This window comes from Macrobrachium nipponense, chromosome 12, assembly GCF_015104395.2.
Source record: "Macrobrachium nipponense isolate FS-2020 chromosome 12, ASM1510439v2, whole genome shotgun sequence".
NCBI classification, from domain to species: domain Eukaryota; kingdom Metazoa; phylum Arthropoda; class Malacostraca; order Decapoda; family Palaemonidae; genus Macrobrachium; species Macrobrachium nipponense.
The window spans coordinates 27,791,239-27,811,238 of NC_087205.1; the positions used below are offsets into that span (position 1 = coordinate 27,791,239).

General features: G+C 33.8%; 1 protein-coding gene across 1 annotated transcript in view; it reads left to right on the forward strand.

Moving 5' to 3' along the window:
* The window catches only part of LOC135224764 (tigger transposable element-derived protein 1-like), a 13,372-nt gene extending 7,251 nt beyond the window's left edge, over positions 1 to 6,121 (forward strand). Inside the window, exon 3 of the mRNA XM_064264089.1 lies at positions 5,978 to 6,121. Within this exon, the coding sequence (XP_064120159.1) occupies positions 5,978 to 6,121 (144 nt within the window). The remainder of the gene's footprint in view (positions 1 to 5,977) is intronic.
* The last annotated feature ends 13,879 nt before the right edge of the window (positions 6,122 to 20,000 follow it).

The following is a 20,000-nucleotide window of genomic DNA, read 5'->3' on the forward strand; positions in this document are numbered from 1 at the left end:
TTGTATTCTATGAAAGACAACATAAATACAACATAATTCAAAGGCAATAATAACATGTTAAATTGACATGAAAATCAAAGGAAAAAGATGTATACCTAATATCTTAGAAAAGTATCGACTTAAAAAGAATAAGAGGTAAAGAATATACAGCTCTTCAGAAGATTGTTGTTGTAGTTTAAGGTTAAGCTGGCGTTATGCCAGCACGGCGTCTTCCTCATTTAGCAGCCCGTAATTAAAAGATTAATATACCTATACGTCAATAAAACATTATGAATTCCTATTAAAGAAAAACACGTTAATACATACAAAATGTATCCCCTCTATAAGAAAAACATCTCACCTCTTCGAACAAGTTTTTCAGTGAACATTTTCCTTTCACGAAATTGCTCAGTTTACAATATGCGTTGATTCCTTATTGGCCCAATTTGTTTAGATTGAACCGGAGGTGTTTCTTGAAAGGCCGAAAGTGTTACGCTCCGCGCCAGTCATATGTCAGATTTGACCTTCACTTTCTAGAACTTTATGCACCCCCTGATAAAATCTGAAAGAGTCAACAATTTCTTATGTGTGTATGTGTGTGGGTGTGGTCGTGCAAAGTATTCAGGTGATTACCTTATTTACAAAGAAATAGGCTTATAATAATTACCATAGTGCTAGTGCTGAAGGATATTCAAGATCACCAATATGTTAAATCTGAAATGGAGGTTACATTCATCGAAGTTACTAAAATTAATTTATTTCTCCTATAAATATTATGGCCTAAAATATTTTGATAAAATAAGAATAGCACTAATAAATATTACTTAATTGAGGTTACGATTCACTTATAATTGATATTGGTGACAGACATCTTTAGAGGTGGAAATTCATCCTGCTCTCTCTCTCTCTCTCTCTCTCTCTCTCTCTCTCTCTCTCTCTCTCTCTCTCTCTCTCCTTTTCCAAGGGCAATAATACCTTCCGATTCTCTGCTAATGTAAAACAAAATACGTCATCAGAAACAGAAGTTTTCATTTTCTTCGAGACTCATATTCATCCAGACGAGGAACGAACACGTAATATCTAAAGATAGATTGTTGATTAACGAATTAAAAATCAGAAACTACCACAGCAGATACTTGGGTCACAGAGACAATAAACGTAAAGGAGAAGAAGAAAACTGGAGCAGTAATGGGAGAGGAAAAATATGGCTTCGAATTGCACCTCTCCCAAAAACCATTTTTCTCAGTCATAAATCCTTCCTATGTCGACTTATTTTGCCGAGAGTAAGAAATACCTTTGGTCGCAGAGAGAGGAGAAATTACTTTGTAAAGAAATTCTTCAATGTAGGGGCCTGGATTCTTTCTACATAATTTATTTATTGCATTATTTAGGTGAAAATGAAACGAAATGTGTAGTAGAAACGTTAGAGAATTATTATTATTATAACACGAACTCTGTTCATATGGAAAAAGCACAAAGAGGCCATTAACTTGAATTTCAAGCTTCCAGAGAATTGAGGGAAACCTTTGTGTGCAATCCATTTAATCTAATTTATACCTTAAAAGGAAATAATGAGCATCGTAGAATAATAATAATAATAATAATAATAATAATAATAATAATAATAATAATAATAATAATAATAATAATAATAATAAGAGGCATGATTCAGTGGCAAAAGCCCTCCACTGGAACCTGTGCAAGAAACATCAGCTACCTTGCAGTAATAAGTGGTACGAGCACCAACCTGAGGGAGTGATAGAAAACGATCAGGCAAAGATCCTCTGGGACTATGGTATCAGAACGGATAGGGTGATACGTGCAAACAGACCAGACGTGACGTTGATCGACAAAGTCAAGAAGAAAGTATCACTCATTGATGTCGCAATGCCATGGGACACCAGAGTTGAAGAGAAAGAGAGGGAAAAATTGGATAAGTATCAAGATCTGAAAATAGAAATAAGAAGGATATGGGATATGCCAGTGGAAATCGTACCCATAATCATAGGAGCACTAGGCACGATCCCAAGATCCCTGAAAAGGAATCTAGAAAAACTAGAGGCTGAAGTAGCTCCAGGACTCATGCAGAAGAGTGTGATCCTAGAAACGGCACACATAGTAAGAAAAGTGATGGACTCCTAAGGAGGCAGGATGCAACCCGGAACCCCACACTATAAATACCACCCAGTCGAATTGGAGGACTGTGATAGAAAAAAAAATGATAATAATAATAATAATAATAACATGAAATTCATTACGAACAAGCCCACAGAGGCCACAGACTTTAAATACAAGCTTCCAAAGAATATGCTGTTCATCTGAAAGAAATAACAGAAGGCAATAGGAAAAACAGAAAAAAAGAGGTCACTTATTGGGAAAATGAAAAATTGATTAACGTAATAATAGATAAAGTAATAGATACAAATTTCCGTATATTATTAAAATAGCAGGTGAATTATTGTATTAGGGTAATAATGCTTTGCATCTTTGTTTCAACTTTTGAATGGTGATCAGAGGTGATACATTTTTCTTTACTTTAATTCTTCTCTCAAGCCATATACCCAGTCCAGTGGTAAATGACCCTTTAAAAGTAATTTGCTACTTTTTAAAAGGTTCTCAGAGCAGAAGATTTTCATCAAGTAAAACACGGTTTCCGTTGTAACCCAGTTCTCGCGTCACGGAGGCGGAAACTCCTCCACTTTGGTGGAGGTTGAGGGAGGTTGGGGGCGGTCTACGTGGTATTGGTGGTGTCTCTGTTGTCTAAGGATGAAGTGGTGGTATTAGGGAGGGGAGGTAGGGGTGGGTATGGCCTCCAGATTCCCCGAAAGACCACGTATACCGCAAGACGAATCGGCCAAAGGTTTGTGTGTTGCAATTCCTGACGTGAAACCGAACACGGTGACTGGTAAGATGAATTTCAGTGGAACGAGATTTGCTGGCGAGATTGTGTATGTTTGCTGGGGGGCATTTGTTTGTGTGTCCTGTGGGGCTTGTGCTGTTTGTTCATGCGTAAAGTTCTCGACTACCGGTACTTTCTTAAGTAAGGCTTATCACTACTGAGTGCCCTGGATTTAAAGTACTGGTATTCCCTGTTATTTTGTCCTTTAGTGGCCTCTTTGTGCTCTCTAACTCCGGTTCGAGTTTGGTCTGAACGAAGGTAATATAATAATGATGTCTTGAAGATTGAAAATGCCTGTTATTGGGGAAAATGCAATCCTGCCTCCGTTAATTAATATTGTTATTCTTAACTTCTTGGCTAGTTATTTAGTTGAGGGAGCCATGAGACAAATGTGGAAAAGACAACAGTTTGATGTATTTAAATATTTATGGAGTGTAAGAAAAATAATTATTCTTTATTGATAAGAAAATGATAAATATCCTTTATTTACTAATTCTTTACCTTAGACATTGATCATTGTTCATAGAATATTATACAACTTTTCCATTGCAAAATCACAAAATATAAAAAGGAATGAAACTATTTATTCTCATAAATTCTTTTGATTCTGCGATAACCAATTCCTTTAATTGATTAGAGTAATGTTCCTTCTTATTTGAATTAAGACTTTCCTTCCGTAAACAGCGGAATTAATTAGCAAAGACTTCAGAGATATGTACTTTTTTTAAATGAGGAAAAACAACACCCTTTTAACAAACACCATTTATATTCTTCGTCCTTCTTCCTTCTGATAATGATGTATTGTTGATGTTGATATAGAACCTTTTCGAGAATGTCAACTAACACTTAAAAAATGCGCCGAAGTTTCTTCGGTCCAGTCAAGTTTTCTGTACAGAGTGTAACACTGTATGCAATTCTCAGCCACTGCCCATAAAATATTCAGCCACAGGCAGGTGGGGGGCTTGTGTTCCTGGCTCCTATAGCGGTGCCAGACGCATGGTCATGATTAAATTTAACCTTAAATAAAATAAAAAGTGCTGAGGTTAGAGGGCTGCAATTTGATGCGTTTCAACATATCCATTTACAGCCCTCTACCCTCAGTAGCTTTTGAGATCTGAGAGCGGACGGACAGACAAAGCGCCACCTCAATAGTTTTCTTTTACAGGAAACTAAAAAGGAATTCGATATATCCCTGTGTTAAACAAAAACACCGGTATTCTGTAATGATTGCTCTTGATAGTGTAGAGATTAGTGGGGTGTTTATTTTTACAATTTCAGTGCTTACTGCAAGGCTGATCAATGGAGCAGGGTAGTATGACTTTCGTTTTCTTTTTTCATTAAGAGAGGGAAAGTCGTTGCTTTTGAAGAGCAAAGAATTCTTCACACACACGCACGCTGGCATGCATGCACGCTCACAATATGCGTATATATATGTATGTGTGTATAGGAAAACTTGACACTTTCTTGCTGATTCTATCAGGGTTGCCATAAAGTGCAAGCAAAGTGAAGGACAAGTCTGACAAATGACTGGCGCGGAGCGGAACACTTGGGCTCTCCAAAGAAATACCTTCGGTTCAATCTGAACAAATTGGACCAATAAGGAATCAGCGCATATTGTAAACGGTGCAATATCGCGACGGGAAAATATTCAGAAGAATATCGCTCGAAGAAGTGAGATGTTTTTCCTCCGGAAACAAATATATTTCTTGTTTGTGTAAAGAATCTTTCACTGTAGGGAATTTACTGCTTTATTCGCTTAGAATTATATATATATATATATATATATATATATATATATATATATATATATATATATAGATAGATAGATATGTGTGTGTGTATGTATGTATTATATTTTATTTTTGTCATCAAAGGTTTACTGTTTATTTTTGCCACATTGTTTGAGGGTGGTTTTATTCAGTTTTGGAGAATCAGAAATGATGTGATAGCTTGGAATATATATCAAGAAAAATTAAGAGAAAGTGTGTGAATATTTACCTTTTTTATATTTTCTCTCCAGCTTTATTATATGGGAAATATTCGTTTACTGATTTATTGATAAGGAAAAAAAAATAATTAGACTCAATGATGATGAATATTAGTATAAAGCTGTTTAATGTAGATGCCGAGGAGGGGTGCCTGAAAGAAAGTCTTTGTTTTTGTCTTTTATAAATAATGATATTTATCTAAATAATTTTGGATTTGGTTATGCGAAAGGCATATCTTAGAGTTCCTCTCTTACCGTTCTTATTATGACAAAGTTACGTCATTTTTAATTCTCACTCTTCTACTTGTATGGAACTTTTATGGTTTTAAATTACCACTTATATATCCTTCATTTAGGACAGAAAAAAGTGCTCATGTGCACAAGAGCAAAGGGCGTGGGTTATGGAGAAGGGAAAAGCTAAGAAAATGATACCTCTCTTAGTTTGTAATGGCTGGGAAGCTTTATATGATTATTTACCAATATCAGTAATCCGAATATCTTCTTTAAATCTATTTCACTCAACGACTGGTTTATAGTAATTGGAAAGCTTTATGTGATTTACCTTTACCAGTAATATTTCCAGGTAAAATTCCATTTACAAATATACATACAAAATATACAAAACGTCACTAAGCCAAATATTGCAATTAAATCTATTCCACTCAACGATTGGTTTACAGTAATTGAAAAGTCTTACATGTAGAATCACCTTCACCAATAAGCTAATATTCTACAGACGAGCTTCCATATTAAACACACACACACACACACTGTCGCAAACAGAAAGGTGGGAAGCTTTATATGATTATATATCAACATCAGTAAGCCAAATATTGTATTGAAATGTGTTCCATTCAATGTTGTTAATATTGATTTACTTTTGCCGGTTAAATAATACTTACAGTTAAGCATAGGACATATTACCCGCATGCGTACAAATACACACACAACAACAACAACAAAATCTCGTTCTGTCGAAATAATCTAAACTCATCTTGCCTGACAACGTCGTGTTCGGTGTCACTTCGGGGAATTGCAGCGCATCCTTTGGTTGCTTGGTCGTGTGACATATTATTATGTGGTCTTTCGTGGAATGTACCTTTCACCCCCAGCAACACCGAGCGGTCTCCAGGGGCATCACTGCTGCTCCCTCCAGGACAGGACTAAACAACGGGATCATCACCAGGGCATCACCAGCGCCAAAAGGACTACTTCAAGCATCCCTCAGTCTCGTCTTGACTGAAGGAGTTCAGTGACAAGAGATATCGTGTTTTATTTGATTTAATAATGGCGTTCACTGAATCTCAGGAACTAACACCTGGTTGGATGTGGATGGTCTTTGATCCCGTGGAAAAGAGAATTGTGAGTAAAATAAAAGAAGGGTCAAGAAGGCAATGTAAAAGAGCGTTGTGTATTACGTAAGGTTACATATCAAGCATTGGAGTAATTGGATGTGGACATAAAATAGCTAGTGCCGAACGGAAGCAGAAGGTCAAGAATTAATTTAGTAACTGAAGTGTGATATGATTAATGAGGATTTTAATCATAATGGAATAACAATTATTTTGTCTAGAAATTATGATTCATAAGAAATATACTGCACAATATGTTGAGGATCAACGCTTTTTTTTCACTTCATACATAACAGATATACTATTTGTTGGAATATAATTGCACAACTCTTCAATTACTACTAAAAAAAAAAAAAAAAAAAAAACTACTGAATAGAGCATGTGCATGAAAGTACCTGGTGAAATTTGGAAGCTACATGTCAGGTACGAACGAAATAATGGAAAGCTACATTTCTGCTATTTCCTTTGGAGTCTAAGTAAAACTATGAGTCTCGTAGTCATGTCCACGAAGATCTGCGCATATAACAAATCAAAAACCTTTCTCTTTATATCGTAACTTCCGGCAAGGCTGTGATAAGAAATATAATAAAATAGAACTGTGGGCTAAGACCCGATGTCAGTTCCACCAATGATAAAGAATCCTTAAATCTTTAGGAGATCATTATTCTGTTCATCCAAGACCAAGTTTTATTTGATATTATGGAGTAGAAGGAGTCGGCTAATGAAAAGATAGCATACTAGCATATAACTTAATCCAGGCCTGGCAACTTGCTTCCTAAAACAGCTATTAAATCTTTGGGGATAAAACTGCAAGACATAACACGCCCACAGTTCCACACGCCCACAAATACATGTCCAGTCAACACTAACAGTCCCCCCACGCCACGCGCATACTCGCACATGCTCAGAACTATCAATTACCTCATTCCGCCGAGGTTCGTCTGACCTAACACTATGTCCAGTGTCATTCCAGGAATTGTAAACCAATCTCTGGCAGTTTGGTCGCGCCGTTAATTTAGTCTTTCGTGGAATTTGCCCTCCCACTTCCCCTCCCTCCCCCACACCACAACCACCACCACCACCATTGCATCCTCAAGGACCCCGCCCCCCACCCCCACCCCCCCGACGCCCCGCCCTCCTACTCCGCCTTATCCTCCTTCTCCTCCCCTTCCTCCTATAACAGGAGGAATTTCCACCTGTGTGACGCGAGATTTGGGTTTTACGGAAATCCTGTTTTATCTGACGAGTCGTTGTCGTGAAATAGTTCCCAAATTCACTGTTGGTTCCTCTGTCTGATATTTGAGCGAGAGATGCCAGAGGGCGGCTTTGACTACCAATTCACAACAGTTTCTCGATTAAGATAATGTTTTCTTATGGAGTAAAATAGTCCTTAAGGGTATGGGTACAGTTTTCAATTACAATTAAACGTATTATGATACAGACCATTACCGAATTTGCTTATTAAAAAAATATTACATATATATAATATAATATATATATTATATATATATAATATATATATGTGTGTGTGTGTATATATATATATATATATATATATATATATATATATATATATATATATATATACATACATATATCTCTCCGTCCAGTGATACGACTTCATTAGAAACAATAACCTGACAAGTAAAAGTTTGGAAAATGGTGTCGATAGGAACACAAAAGCTGATGCACTGAAAGGCAATTTGTAATTATAAGTAGCGTAAGTCTTCACTAAGCTTTGTACGCATTTTCGCATAATAATACAGTTAGCTTATCCACACCGTGTGGAAGGGAAGCTAGGAAATTAAGTAAATAGATAACTCGAAAAGGAAAGCAGAGACTATTGCAGAGATGGTATACGATATAATACATTCGCATATACACACTCTAATTGTTATATATGTGAAAGTGGGTGGGAGTAAGACTGCAAATCCTTATTCAGTATCGTACAGGCAAAATATAAATACAAAAATAAGAATAAATAATTGCAAGTAATTATACATAGGAGATTTTTGGTCCAAAGACTGGAGTTAAGTATTGAATGAACTTGGTACCTCCTTCTTTCATTTTTACGTGAAGATCTCTTATATGCTTCACCAACGGGACCATTGAAACATCCACTTAGGTCAAGGTTGATTAGTTAAGAGTCTGCATAAGTTTTAATTAAAACAAACTCAGTATTACCTTCTATAGTAATTATTGTCGGCGTGACAATATATATTGAACGTATAATAATGACAGCTGCTTTGTGCAATAACGAAAGGGTGTTTTTAACTTTATCGTTTTCATTAAGAACAAGTGGGGTGGGTTATAAGAGTGCTATATGCAATAACTATGTAAAATAGAGAGAGAGAGAGAGAGAGAGAGAGAGATTTTCTTCCAAGTAGTGTTTCGTTTCAAATATCTACTTTACTGATTTTTTCATTTTTTTCTTTTTAGTCAACAAGATAAATAGTTTAAGCATTTTTACTTACGTTATATATATATATATATATATATATATATATATTATTATATATATATATATATATATACATATATTATATATATTATATTATATATATATTTATATATATTATATAATTAATATTTATATAGGTAATAATATATATATATTAATTAAATACTATATATATATATTATAGTATATATATCTTTCCTTAGAAGAGACTCATTTCCATTCATGACCGAAAAGAACTATGCCATAACTCTCTCTCTCTCTCTCTTAATGACTTACGCAATCCGAGATCAACAATATATCGTCGCTACTTTGGAAACAGATGTATCACTGAGACGTCGAGCAAAAACATTTCTTCCCCTGCCTCCAGTTCATAATTAGAACAACTTTCTCTCCATTTAAAACAAAATGATTATTTCATACTGAAATTGAATTGAACAAAATATCCAGTAGTTATTTAATTTTTTACTTCCGAGGTTGGCAAATACTTACGAGTAATTGAATACCACTCGCTAATGTCGTCCAGTTGTCGATTACTGATTTCAAAAGTAACGAAGGAAGTCAATCTCCTTTCCATCAGTGTTGATCTCAAGGAACTATTTAAGAAAATCGATTATTTAGTAGATCGTAATTTTACTGGTAACCACTCGAGGGTTATAATTTGAGCACCTTTGTTTTGAAAGAATTGATTCTAATTTTCTTTTTCTTATAAGTAAGAGAATGTTACTGAATCAGTCAATATCGTTTCTTGTCACATCTTTAGAGGAGTTTATTTAGCTTCACTGTATTTTATTTCATGTTGTATTTTTAACGCATCGGGAGATATATTCAGTTATATATATATATATAATATATAATATATATATATATATATATATATATATATATATATATATATATATATATAAATACTTACCACATCACCGTGATTCATATAAATCATTTGAGCTACAAATGTCCTTTAATATCTAATTCGCTCTACCTCGGAATTGATATATTTTCATATATGTACCGAAGGAGAATTTTTAGTTGATAATAATTTCGGTACATATATGAAAATATATCAATTCCGAGGTAGAGCGAATTAGATATTAAAGGACATTTGTAGCTCGAATGATTTATATGAATCACGGTGATGTGATAAGTATTCATAATAAGGCTACGTTGGTCAAACGCTCGAATCGGCTAGCATGGTTGAGGGGGTTTCATATCAATTCCAATTACGAAAACACCGAGATCGACGGTGATTTGTAATGGTCAGAATCGATATAAACTTATAGCCTCTCTGCTGGCCGACTCGATAACGTCACTGTAAGTTTCTGATTTCGTTTCCCGTCCACTGGACGGTGGTTCGATCCCATGGAGGGACGAAATTATTATCAACTAAAAATTCCCCTTCGGTACATATATGAAAATATATCAATTCCGAGGTAGAGCGAATTAGATATTAAAGAACATTTGTAGCTCGAATGATATATATATATATATATATATATATATATATATATATATGTATGTATATATATATATATATATGTGTGTGTGTGTACACTCACACTTGCATGAACCTTTTCACGCAAACTTAGTAAAAAGCAGAAATAAACTTTCAGCCGGAGAAACTCTGAAAGAAATGACAGACAGGAAAAACAAACTAAGTGAGAAAGACAGCAAGAAGTGAGATCCTTAAATACGAGTTAATACTCTGTGGCAGAAGCGCGTAATACTGGGATATAACGAGTCATTAAGCCAAACAGAGGAAATAGACTGACTCTCTCTCTCTCTCTCTCTCTCTCTCTCTCTCTCATTAGCTTCTTCTCGAACGCGCGGAAGCTTCTTGTTTTGCCCGAATGGCCGTGAAGTGGGAATCTGAATTTTTATCACTTTCAGCCTCCTCTCCATATGTAAATTGACGCCAGGCTTAATCGTTTCCCCTGGAGTCGTTCTTTGCTTGGTAGTTGAGAGAGAGAGAGAGAGAGAGAGAGAGACTGCAAATTATGACATTTTCAACTGATGTATCCAGCCCTTCTTCTGAACGAAGATATGAAGCAGGCACGTAAATACAGACACCTACACACACACACACACACACACACACACGCACACACACACACACACACACACACACACACACACATATATATATATATATATATATATATATATATATATATATATATCATACATATGTATTTATATCCGTATTAGACGCATTAGGCTTGAATGAGACGGGATGGTTTAGATTCCAAATTATTTAATCTACAAAGTGAAAGCTTTCGAAAATATAGTCTTCTTCGGGTACCGATGCACTGAAGCGATTACAGGTACACTTAGGGGTATACGTATGTGATCCACCCAGCATATGTTGTCTTCTATTTCTAAACCCTGGGGTGACATGCTCGTAAATTTTCAGCTCCCCCTGCAGGTGTATCGGCACCTGAAGAAGTAGATTCTATGTCTTCGAAAGCTTGTACTTCGTAAATTAAAGAATCTGGAATCTAAACCCTCGCGTCTTATTGAAGCCTGATATGAGTAAAACACACATGCACACACACATGCACATACACAAACACACATACATACACACACACACAATAACTGCATTCCCGTCACTAAAAGATTACATAAACCGGTTGGTCTAACTAGGCGAAAGTTAACTTCTGTTTCAAGAGTACTCCTAGAAAGAAGTTTGTGCTCTAATTTAATTTCTGAACAATTAAGTACTCTTCCAGTTAGCTCACTATTACTGGATCCAATTTACTGCTGGCGCCAAGAGAAAGATGAAGTTGAAATTAAATTTTAACCCTTAACTTCCGCTACTCCATAGTTCAGGTTTAGTTCGTCTGTGATATTCCAAACACTAATAAATGCTGCGTTATTTTCTAACCTAAAGATAACCCGTGAAAGAACTTTATATTTTTTTTATGTGTATAAGTGAACATCATATTAAGGTTCGCAACTTTTATTTAATTAGGAACTGTCCCTTTACCAGATAGATGTGTTCCATGTTAAGTCTCTCTCTCTCTCTCTCTCTCTCTCTCTCTCTCTCTCTCTCTCTCTCTCTCTCTCTCTCTCTCTCTCTCTTATTTTCTACACTGGGATTGTAATTAAATTTTCAGGTAATAATTTACTGATAAAAAAGCTGGATCTCTGTTGCTTTTGAAAAACGTTTGATTAACTTCCTTTCCATTTTTCTATCCAGAGATAAAATAAATACTTATATCCTGAGTTTGGATATGGAATTAATTTAACCTAAATACACTAAATAATTTCTGATAGAGTTTATGACAGTATGCATGTATTCGAGTGAATCTTTGAAGCCATGCAAATATATGTCCCCACTGAAAATATAAAGTAATATTATTTATTGCTATGCATTTAGGACGGAATATATTTTTAAAAAATTTAACATCGTGACACATGTATACGTATGTCGGTCGGCAACGTGAAACGTTTGATATTTGAAAATTGTGAAAACGTTTTTAATAAATTAGGATCGCCTGGACTAGACTATTCGTTGAATTGACGGAAAACATCCTTTAAGCTACAAATGGAAGCCTCTAAACTGAAGCTTTAAAAATATCTTCTGAGACACAGATGGAAAATTTCCCCCAAGCTGAAGTTGTAAAACGTCTGATAAGCCACAGTTGGTAAACATGTGCCAAGTGATAGATGGAAATACTGTTGCAACATTAAACCTTTTTACCTATCTCTCTTTCAGAATATAGATAAAAATTGTATTGATATCGTCACTGAGTGCAGTTTTCCTCTTCAACAGAATGCCCAGATTTAAGGAGGAAATAAACTCTGCTAAACTGATGAGAGAAAAGGTGAATATTGGAAGTATCATTGGTGTATCCCTCAGTTATCACTATGCAGTGAAACTCAGGATAATAATATTCTTGTAGTAAACAGAAAATTCGTAAAGTCTCCATTACCAAGAAATGAAGACCATCTTTTTCAGATAGTAAAAACGTCTTCCAGACTAGACAATAATAGTTATTATTGTCTGTGGTGACTAGTACTCCAAAGTCGCCGTCGAAGTGAAGGATTATCTCACCTCGTAACGTATTCTGTGGATTACAGTTTCCGGTCATAGACCAGTTGAGTCAAACGGGAAACGACAAATAAGAAAGTCGAATAACACCGGGTTGCCGAAGCGAGTACTGTAGGTCACAAAAGCAATTGATTCACTTTGCCTTTCCATTGCATTGATTTCTGATATCTTATTTTTTTCTTTCTTAAAATGCAGCATATGAAAATGGAAATAACTATAAAATAATAAGCATCTTTGCGATTGCATAGTTAGATATTTAATTCAAGGGAAATCACTCACTCTGAAAAGAAATGTCTTAATCATAACACCATTTCCTAACGTTTTCTAATAATCTGGAAAACCGACGACACTATTCAACAACAATAGAAAAAGTTGATTTATCTAATAGTCGAGTAACATTCCAATCTAGTGGATTTGTGTATCCATCAGCTATATCATTACCATTATTTTCTTATGCTGCCCTTTTAGATCAATCTCTTCAACTGATGACAAATGTAAAGTACAGTTTTGTTTAGGTGAGGAACTAAGTAGAATTGTTGTTAGCTATAAGATATCGAGCAAGTGCAGGCTACAATTTAGGGTCTTTATTACCTTACGAGCTTGACCGTGAGTACTACGCTGTGCTGGAACCAAGCGGTGCCCGTCATGTTTCTTCTACCCTCCCGATCCCCTATTTACCCCGCTCCATACCAGGGGCGGACAAACATGTTTGCGTAAGGAGGTTGCATATCATGTCTACCCTACTCTCCCGAACCTCTACCTATCCCACTCCACCTGGGGCAAGCAGGTTTTCAGGAGGAGGGTGGATGTGTTCATGTCTACACTACTCTCCCTATCCTCTACCTAGCTCATTCCACCTGAGGCGGACAAACAGGTTTTCAGGAGGAAGGTGGATGTGTTCATGTCTACCCTACTCTCCCGATCCCCTACCTACATCGTGCCGGCCGGGGTGGACAAACAAGGAAGATCTAATCTGATTTTATTATTTTAGACAGCTGGGCTTTCCTACTTATCAGAAAACCAGACCTCAAAAGGTCTGTCAATTTCATGTGTTCCTATAGTATCCAATTTGATTATTTCATGAATGATAAGTTCATTATAAACTTTTGAATTAAAGGGCTTTGGTTGTAGAGATATTTCATAAAAAAGGAACATTATCAATGGTGTACCATACACAACTTCCCAATGCAAGAATAAGATAATAAATACTGATATGAGAATAAATACGTAAAAGGATAAGATTTTCATTCACAAAGCCTTTTAGTGCTTTTGTTAAGAACATATATAAAAGTGAAAAGCTTGGCAGTAGTAATAAACAGCGTAGAAGAGAAGTTTCAGTTCTTTACCAGCAACAACTTATCATTACGTTCCATTCAGGATATGTTGGAAATGAGGGTAATGACAAACCTTGGCATAAGAATTCAGGCCTTATCACTGATTGGTAGTACTAAAGCCTCTCTGTCTCTGTCTGTCTGTCTCTCTCTCTTTATATATATATATATATATATATATATATATATATATATATATGTATATATATATATATATATATATATATGTATATCTGTATATCTGTGTATGTCATTGAAAAAATATATTAACATAACAGAAATATCTATATATCCTATTTTACTCGATCTTAAAAAAAGTTTATGAAAAGTATCTATGTAAACCTACTGTATCCTTACGTGCACAATTTAACTACAGAATACATGCATTGAATGTACATCATAAAAAGCCGTCCCGGTGGGAGTAATGAAAAAACCCTTCTATAGAGAAATGTTTTGAATCTGTTCAACAATTTATGGTCTCCCACACCAAACGACTTCCATAAAGTCATGGAAAACGAGCTGGAAGCCACAGCTGGAACACATGAAGCTGTCCAGAAAAAAAACGGATTAAAAATAAGTCTCATTTTTGGGTTAATTACATTATTATTTGACCAACTTGGTTTTGAATTCAAAAGAAAATATTTTTTGTTAATTTCGTGATATAAATCTGACATTGTGTAATGGTATTTTTGTCAACTACTGTCACTGAAAGGTCAACAGAATTATTAAATGTCTTGAATTTTGGAAAATGTCCTTGACATTTACTCTTGATTAGAAAACCCCATTGTATGTTGTTTTATGGGACCTCTCTATCCCTTTTTTTTCTATACTATAGACAATTCCACGTCAAAATTCAATGTTATTTTTCTTTAAATTTCGAGCCATCCTTGGCATTTAAAACTGACTGAAAAGAATATTTCATATTTTCCATGGAACCTCGTCACATGTTATTTTTATTTCAATTTATATAGACAATTACACGAAGTCCGGTACTGTTTTATGTCCCGGAAAGAAAATATGGCAGTAAAGAATATTATTGTAATATATGCCAGCAAGACATACTTTGAATAAAAACTGAATGTATCGAAAAATACATGAAAGCATCAACACTTATGCTCTCATTTGATCTGATTTTCCATCAGTTTAATTCATATCGTCTTAATAATTAAATATACGCTCGTACTGTTAACACGAATGTCCCTTGCAATTTCATTACGAATCTTGCCCCCCAAACTCAGACATCTCGTTCATCAGAATATTCAGGTGGAGAGAAAGACAAACGCTTTGATGAACACAACAAAGGGACACCTGGATTCCTAATGCCTTTCATTATGGCTTAAAAATTGTCTTCTAGTATACAGAGACCCATTAAGAAATAGATGTCAATCGAAAAATAACATATTCTTAAAAACTCATAAAAGATTTTCCATCTAATTTAAAACAGTCTCCGCAAATCTTGAGGACTGTATGCAACAGTTGCTTTGATGGATACAACTTCAAACTTGGCCCCGAGGTGTAACTTCAAACTTGGCCCTCGAGGCAAAGGGTTATCTCACCTCGTAACATTCGGGGGAGCACAATTTCGGGACCGCAATATTATAAAGGACTTTGCTTCAGGTGACTATAAACAATTAACAGATTCACCAATGGAACCATATTGTTTATATTGTTGTCTAATTTATCTTTGTTTACCTTGAGTATGAAGAGGGAGCCTAATTTATTTATTTTTTATCTATTTTCTCCTATTTTGTGGATACTGCACTTTATTTATTGTCTAACTTATCTTTGTTCAGGGTTTACGAATGCAGTACCTCATTCAAAGATATTTTACTTCGAAAAACTGTAAAATGGAATGTCTTCATATAAAGAGGTTTCTTCGTTCTTTTAACCTCAATAAGCTCACTCATTCAGAAAAAAATTTGTGAATGAAACGTTACTCTTAAAATTTGCCTTCACTCAAAGTATAGTTTTAGTCATGCATCACGTGATAGTAGTAAGTTATAGTAAATCAATCCAAAACAAGACGTTCTTATTATGATATACCAAGACTTTGCATAGCAAGATATGTATTTTTGAAAAATAGAGCCTATCATTTCATATATGGTAATATTGAGAGTAACCACTGACTGGACTTCGATTTCTTGTAGAGCAAAAATGTTTACAATTGACATAAGACGTCTGCATAAATGAAGTATTTTTCTTCACACATAACCCGAAAAAAAAATACAGTCAGAAAATGATGATTGAATTTTCATTTACAACTAAAAGTCTAACTCCTCGGAAGTTAGACGCCAAATACATTCATTACGCTCACTTTCTCTGCATATGACTGGTTTACAACTTACGGCACTAAACATTTTCTATATATATTGCTAATTTAGATATTCAGGTAGAATCTTGATATTTATGGGTTCTTTCTTAATGGATTAGATGTCATTGAAAAGGAGAAGCCATATTCACATTCCTCCTTTAAATCTTGGGATATATAGAAAGTCCTTTTTTATGGCGTCAGTATCTAACTCAGTGCTTTTACACTAGGTGTCAGTATCTTTTTAAAAAATTCCAGCTTGAAAACTCGAGATGGGAAAAGAATTTAAAACAAAAGTTCTGTAGTGTAAATTATGCTACCAATGTTCTCCAGTTTCAAAAGAGGGACAAATGTACCAGTCAAGCACATAATACAGAATGTACTACATTAAAATTTTCCCTCAATGCAGCTAGTCAATACCTATTTTACATGAATTTCCATCTGTCAAAAAGTTTAGCTATAATTATTATTTTTTTTTCTTTTATGCAAAGTGCGTGAAACATAAACATTCTATTGAAACGCCGCTTGAATTTTTCCTTTGGAGTAAATACCTCCGAAAATATAAGAGTGGAGTTATCAGAAGCGTTTCAGCCCTTCTAAAATATTCTTTACCCCGTATTTTTTTAAACGAAAATAAAAAATAAAGATGCACAACACGCATTTCTTTCATTTATTGTTTGTTTGCATGCGTAAGGGACACCGCCATTCAAAACATACACAGCAAAAATAAGACTGGATCGGGACTCACCTTCGAATCTTATATATATATATATATATATATATATATATATATATATATATATATATATATATATATAATATATATATATATATGTATATGTATATATATATATATACTTATATATATATGTGTGTGTGTGTGTGTGTATACTTATATATATATATATATATATATATATATATATATATATATATATATATATATATATCATTCGAGCTACAAATGTCCTTAAGTATCTAATTCGCTCTACCTCGGAATTGATATATTTATATATGTACCGAGGGGGAATTTTTTAGTTGATAATAATTTCGTACCCCCATGGGATCGAACCACCGTCCAGTTGGACGGGGAACGAAATCAGGATCGGACAGTGATGCTACCGAAACGGCTATCAGATAGCCGTTTCGGTAGCGTCACTGTACGATCCTGATTTCGTTCCTCGTCCAACTAGACGGTGGTTCGATCCCATGGGGGTACGAAATTATTATCAACTAAAAAATTCCCCCTCGGTACATATATGAAAATATATGCAATTCCGAGTAGAGTTAGAGCGAATTAGATATTAAAGGACATTTGTAGCTCGAATGATTTATATGAATCACGGTGATGTGATAAATAGTCATATATATATATATATATATATATATATATATATATATATATATATATATATATATATATATATATACTATATATATATATATATATATATATATATATATATATATATATATATATATATATATATATGTATATATGCACATAAATACGCTATATGCCATATACTATGTATCTATGTATAACTGAATCACGGAAATAAGGAACCTGATGAATAAATAAATAAAGACAAATGCTACTAAGGAAATTGAAACAGCTGAATGGAGCTATGTCTTTCGACTTACTGTCCTTTACTTAGCAGACTATAAAAATAAGTTTATAAAGAAAGCTCATATAATTGAGATGTACTTGGAATCCAACACAGTTGAAGAATTAGTAACCTACCAAAAAAAGATGGGTAAATATCTAAGAGGTTTTATGAAAGATTAAGGTCAACAGCTCAGAAGCAAGCAGGGTCAATTAAAAGATTATACAGAGACGCACCACTAAAAAATGATGGTGGAAAAAATATGCTGATTACATATTTTTATAAAAAATACAACTTAATATATTCTCCTTTTGGTAAATAATCATAATTTTTGCAGAGTGAATTTTAAAAAAATAGACATACAAACACATAGAATTTATCGTTAAGGTCATTTCTGAATATTTTATTAATACAGCCGTCCAGAGGTTAAAATTACAGCTGTATAATAGCAGATTCCAAAACATATCATGAAGGAAATCTTTCGATCTGGCATTCACTGAACTTTCGGCTCCGTATTTCCTGTGAGAGTTTTCACTTAAGAGAATGAATATTGATGCATTGGAGGTTTGCCCAGTTTTGACAGAATACTTATGATGTTTAATTCGTACATCTAGATCCTTACTGGATCGGCCGATATAAAAAGAAGGGCAGTCCAAGCACGGAATTTGATATATAATATGTTGTTGCTTTGCTTAGGGCTATATTTTATTAACATTCCCTTTATTGTGTTATTATAGGAAATAAAAACGTCGACATGAAGATATTTTAACAAGGACTTTATGGTTTCAAAACTATTAAAGTAATACATGCTAAGTATGTTCTTAGTAGTTTCTTTCTCCATGTTACTTTTATTATAGAACATTGTGTGGGCTTTATTACAGCAAAAATCTAGTATATGTGAAGGATAACATAAATCTGTCCCTATTTTTCTTTTATGTATTCGATTTCTTGATCCAAATACTAGGGACTGATAATGAGCAAAGCTTGTAAAAACATAAAACAAAACAAAAATATTGTGATTCTTTACCAAAAGGAAAATATATTGAGTTACACTTTTACAAATATAAGTAATCAGCTTATTCTTTCAGCGGTCATTTTTTGGTGGTCCTTCTCTGTATAATCTTTTAATCGACTCTTCCCTGCTTTTGAGCTGTGAGCTTAATCTTTTGTAAAACCTCTTAAATAATTGCCCCTGTTTTATGGTAGGTCCAATAATTCTTCAACTGCGTTGGATTCCAGGTACACCTGTTTCCTCTATAATCCCAATATGTCAATTATACGAGCTTATATTTTTATATTTCTATTAGTCTCTTGAACAAAGGGCAGTAAGTCGAAAGAACTAGCTCCACACACATGTTTCAATTTCCTTCGCGGCAGTTGCCTACATTATATATTATATATATATGTATATATATATATATATATATATATATATATATAATATATATATATATATATATATATATATATATGTATATATATATATATTATATATTATATATATATATATATATATATATATATATATATATTATATATATATATATATATATATATATATATATATATATATATATCTATTTCTGACTCTCACTGGGATCGAACCCGGTCTCTCAAATGAAAAGGCAGGGCCCTAACAACTAACAAACACTAGCCTAGAGACTGGGGTTCCATACCGATGTGAAACACATGTATTTCAGTGAATCACGTGTTCATGGGTTGATTATTCATATATATATATATATTATATATATATATATATATATATATATATATATATATATATATATATATATATATATATAACTATATATATATATAATATACAATATATACATATATATATATATATATATATATATACATATATATATATATATATATATATATATATATTATATATATATATATATATATCAGTCGAGCAAGGTGAAGGACAATCCTTTATTCCCATTATAGTACTTTTATTGTCGCGACGTTTCAAGACATAAGTGTCCCATTATCAAGCTAAAAAAAAAAGGATAA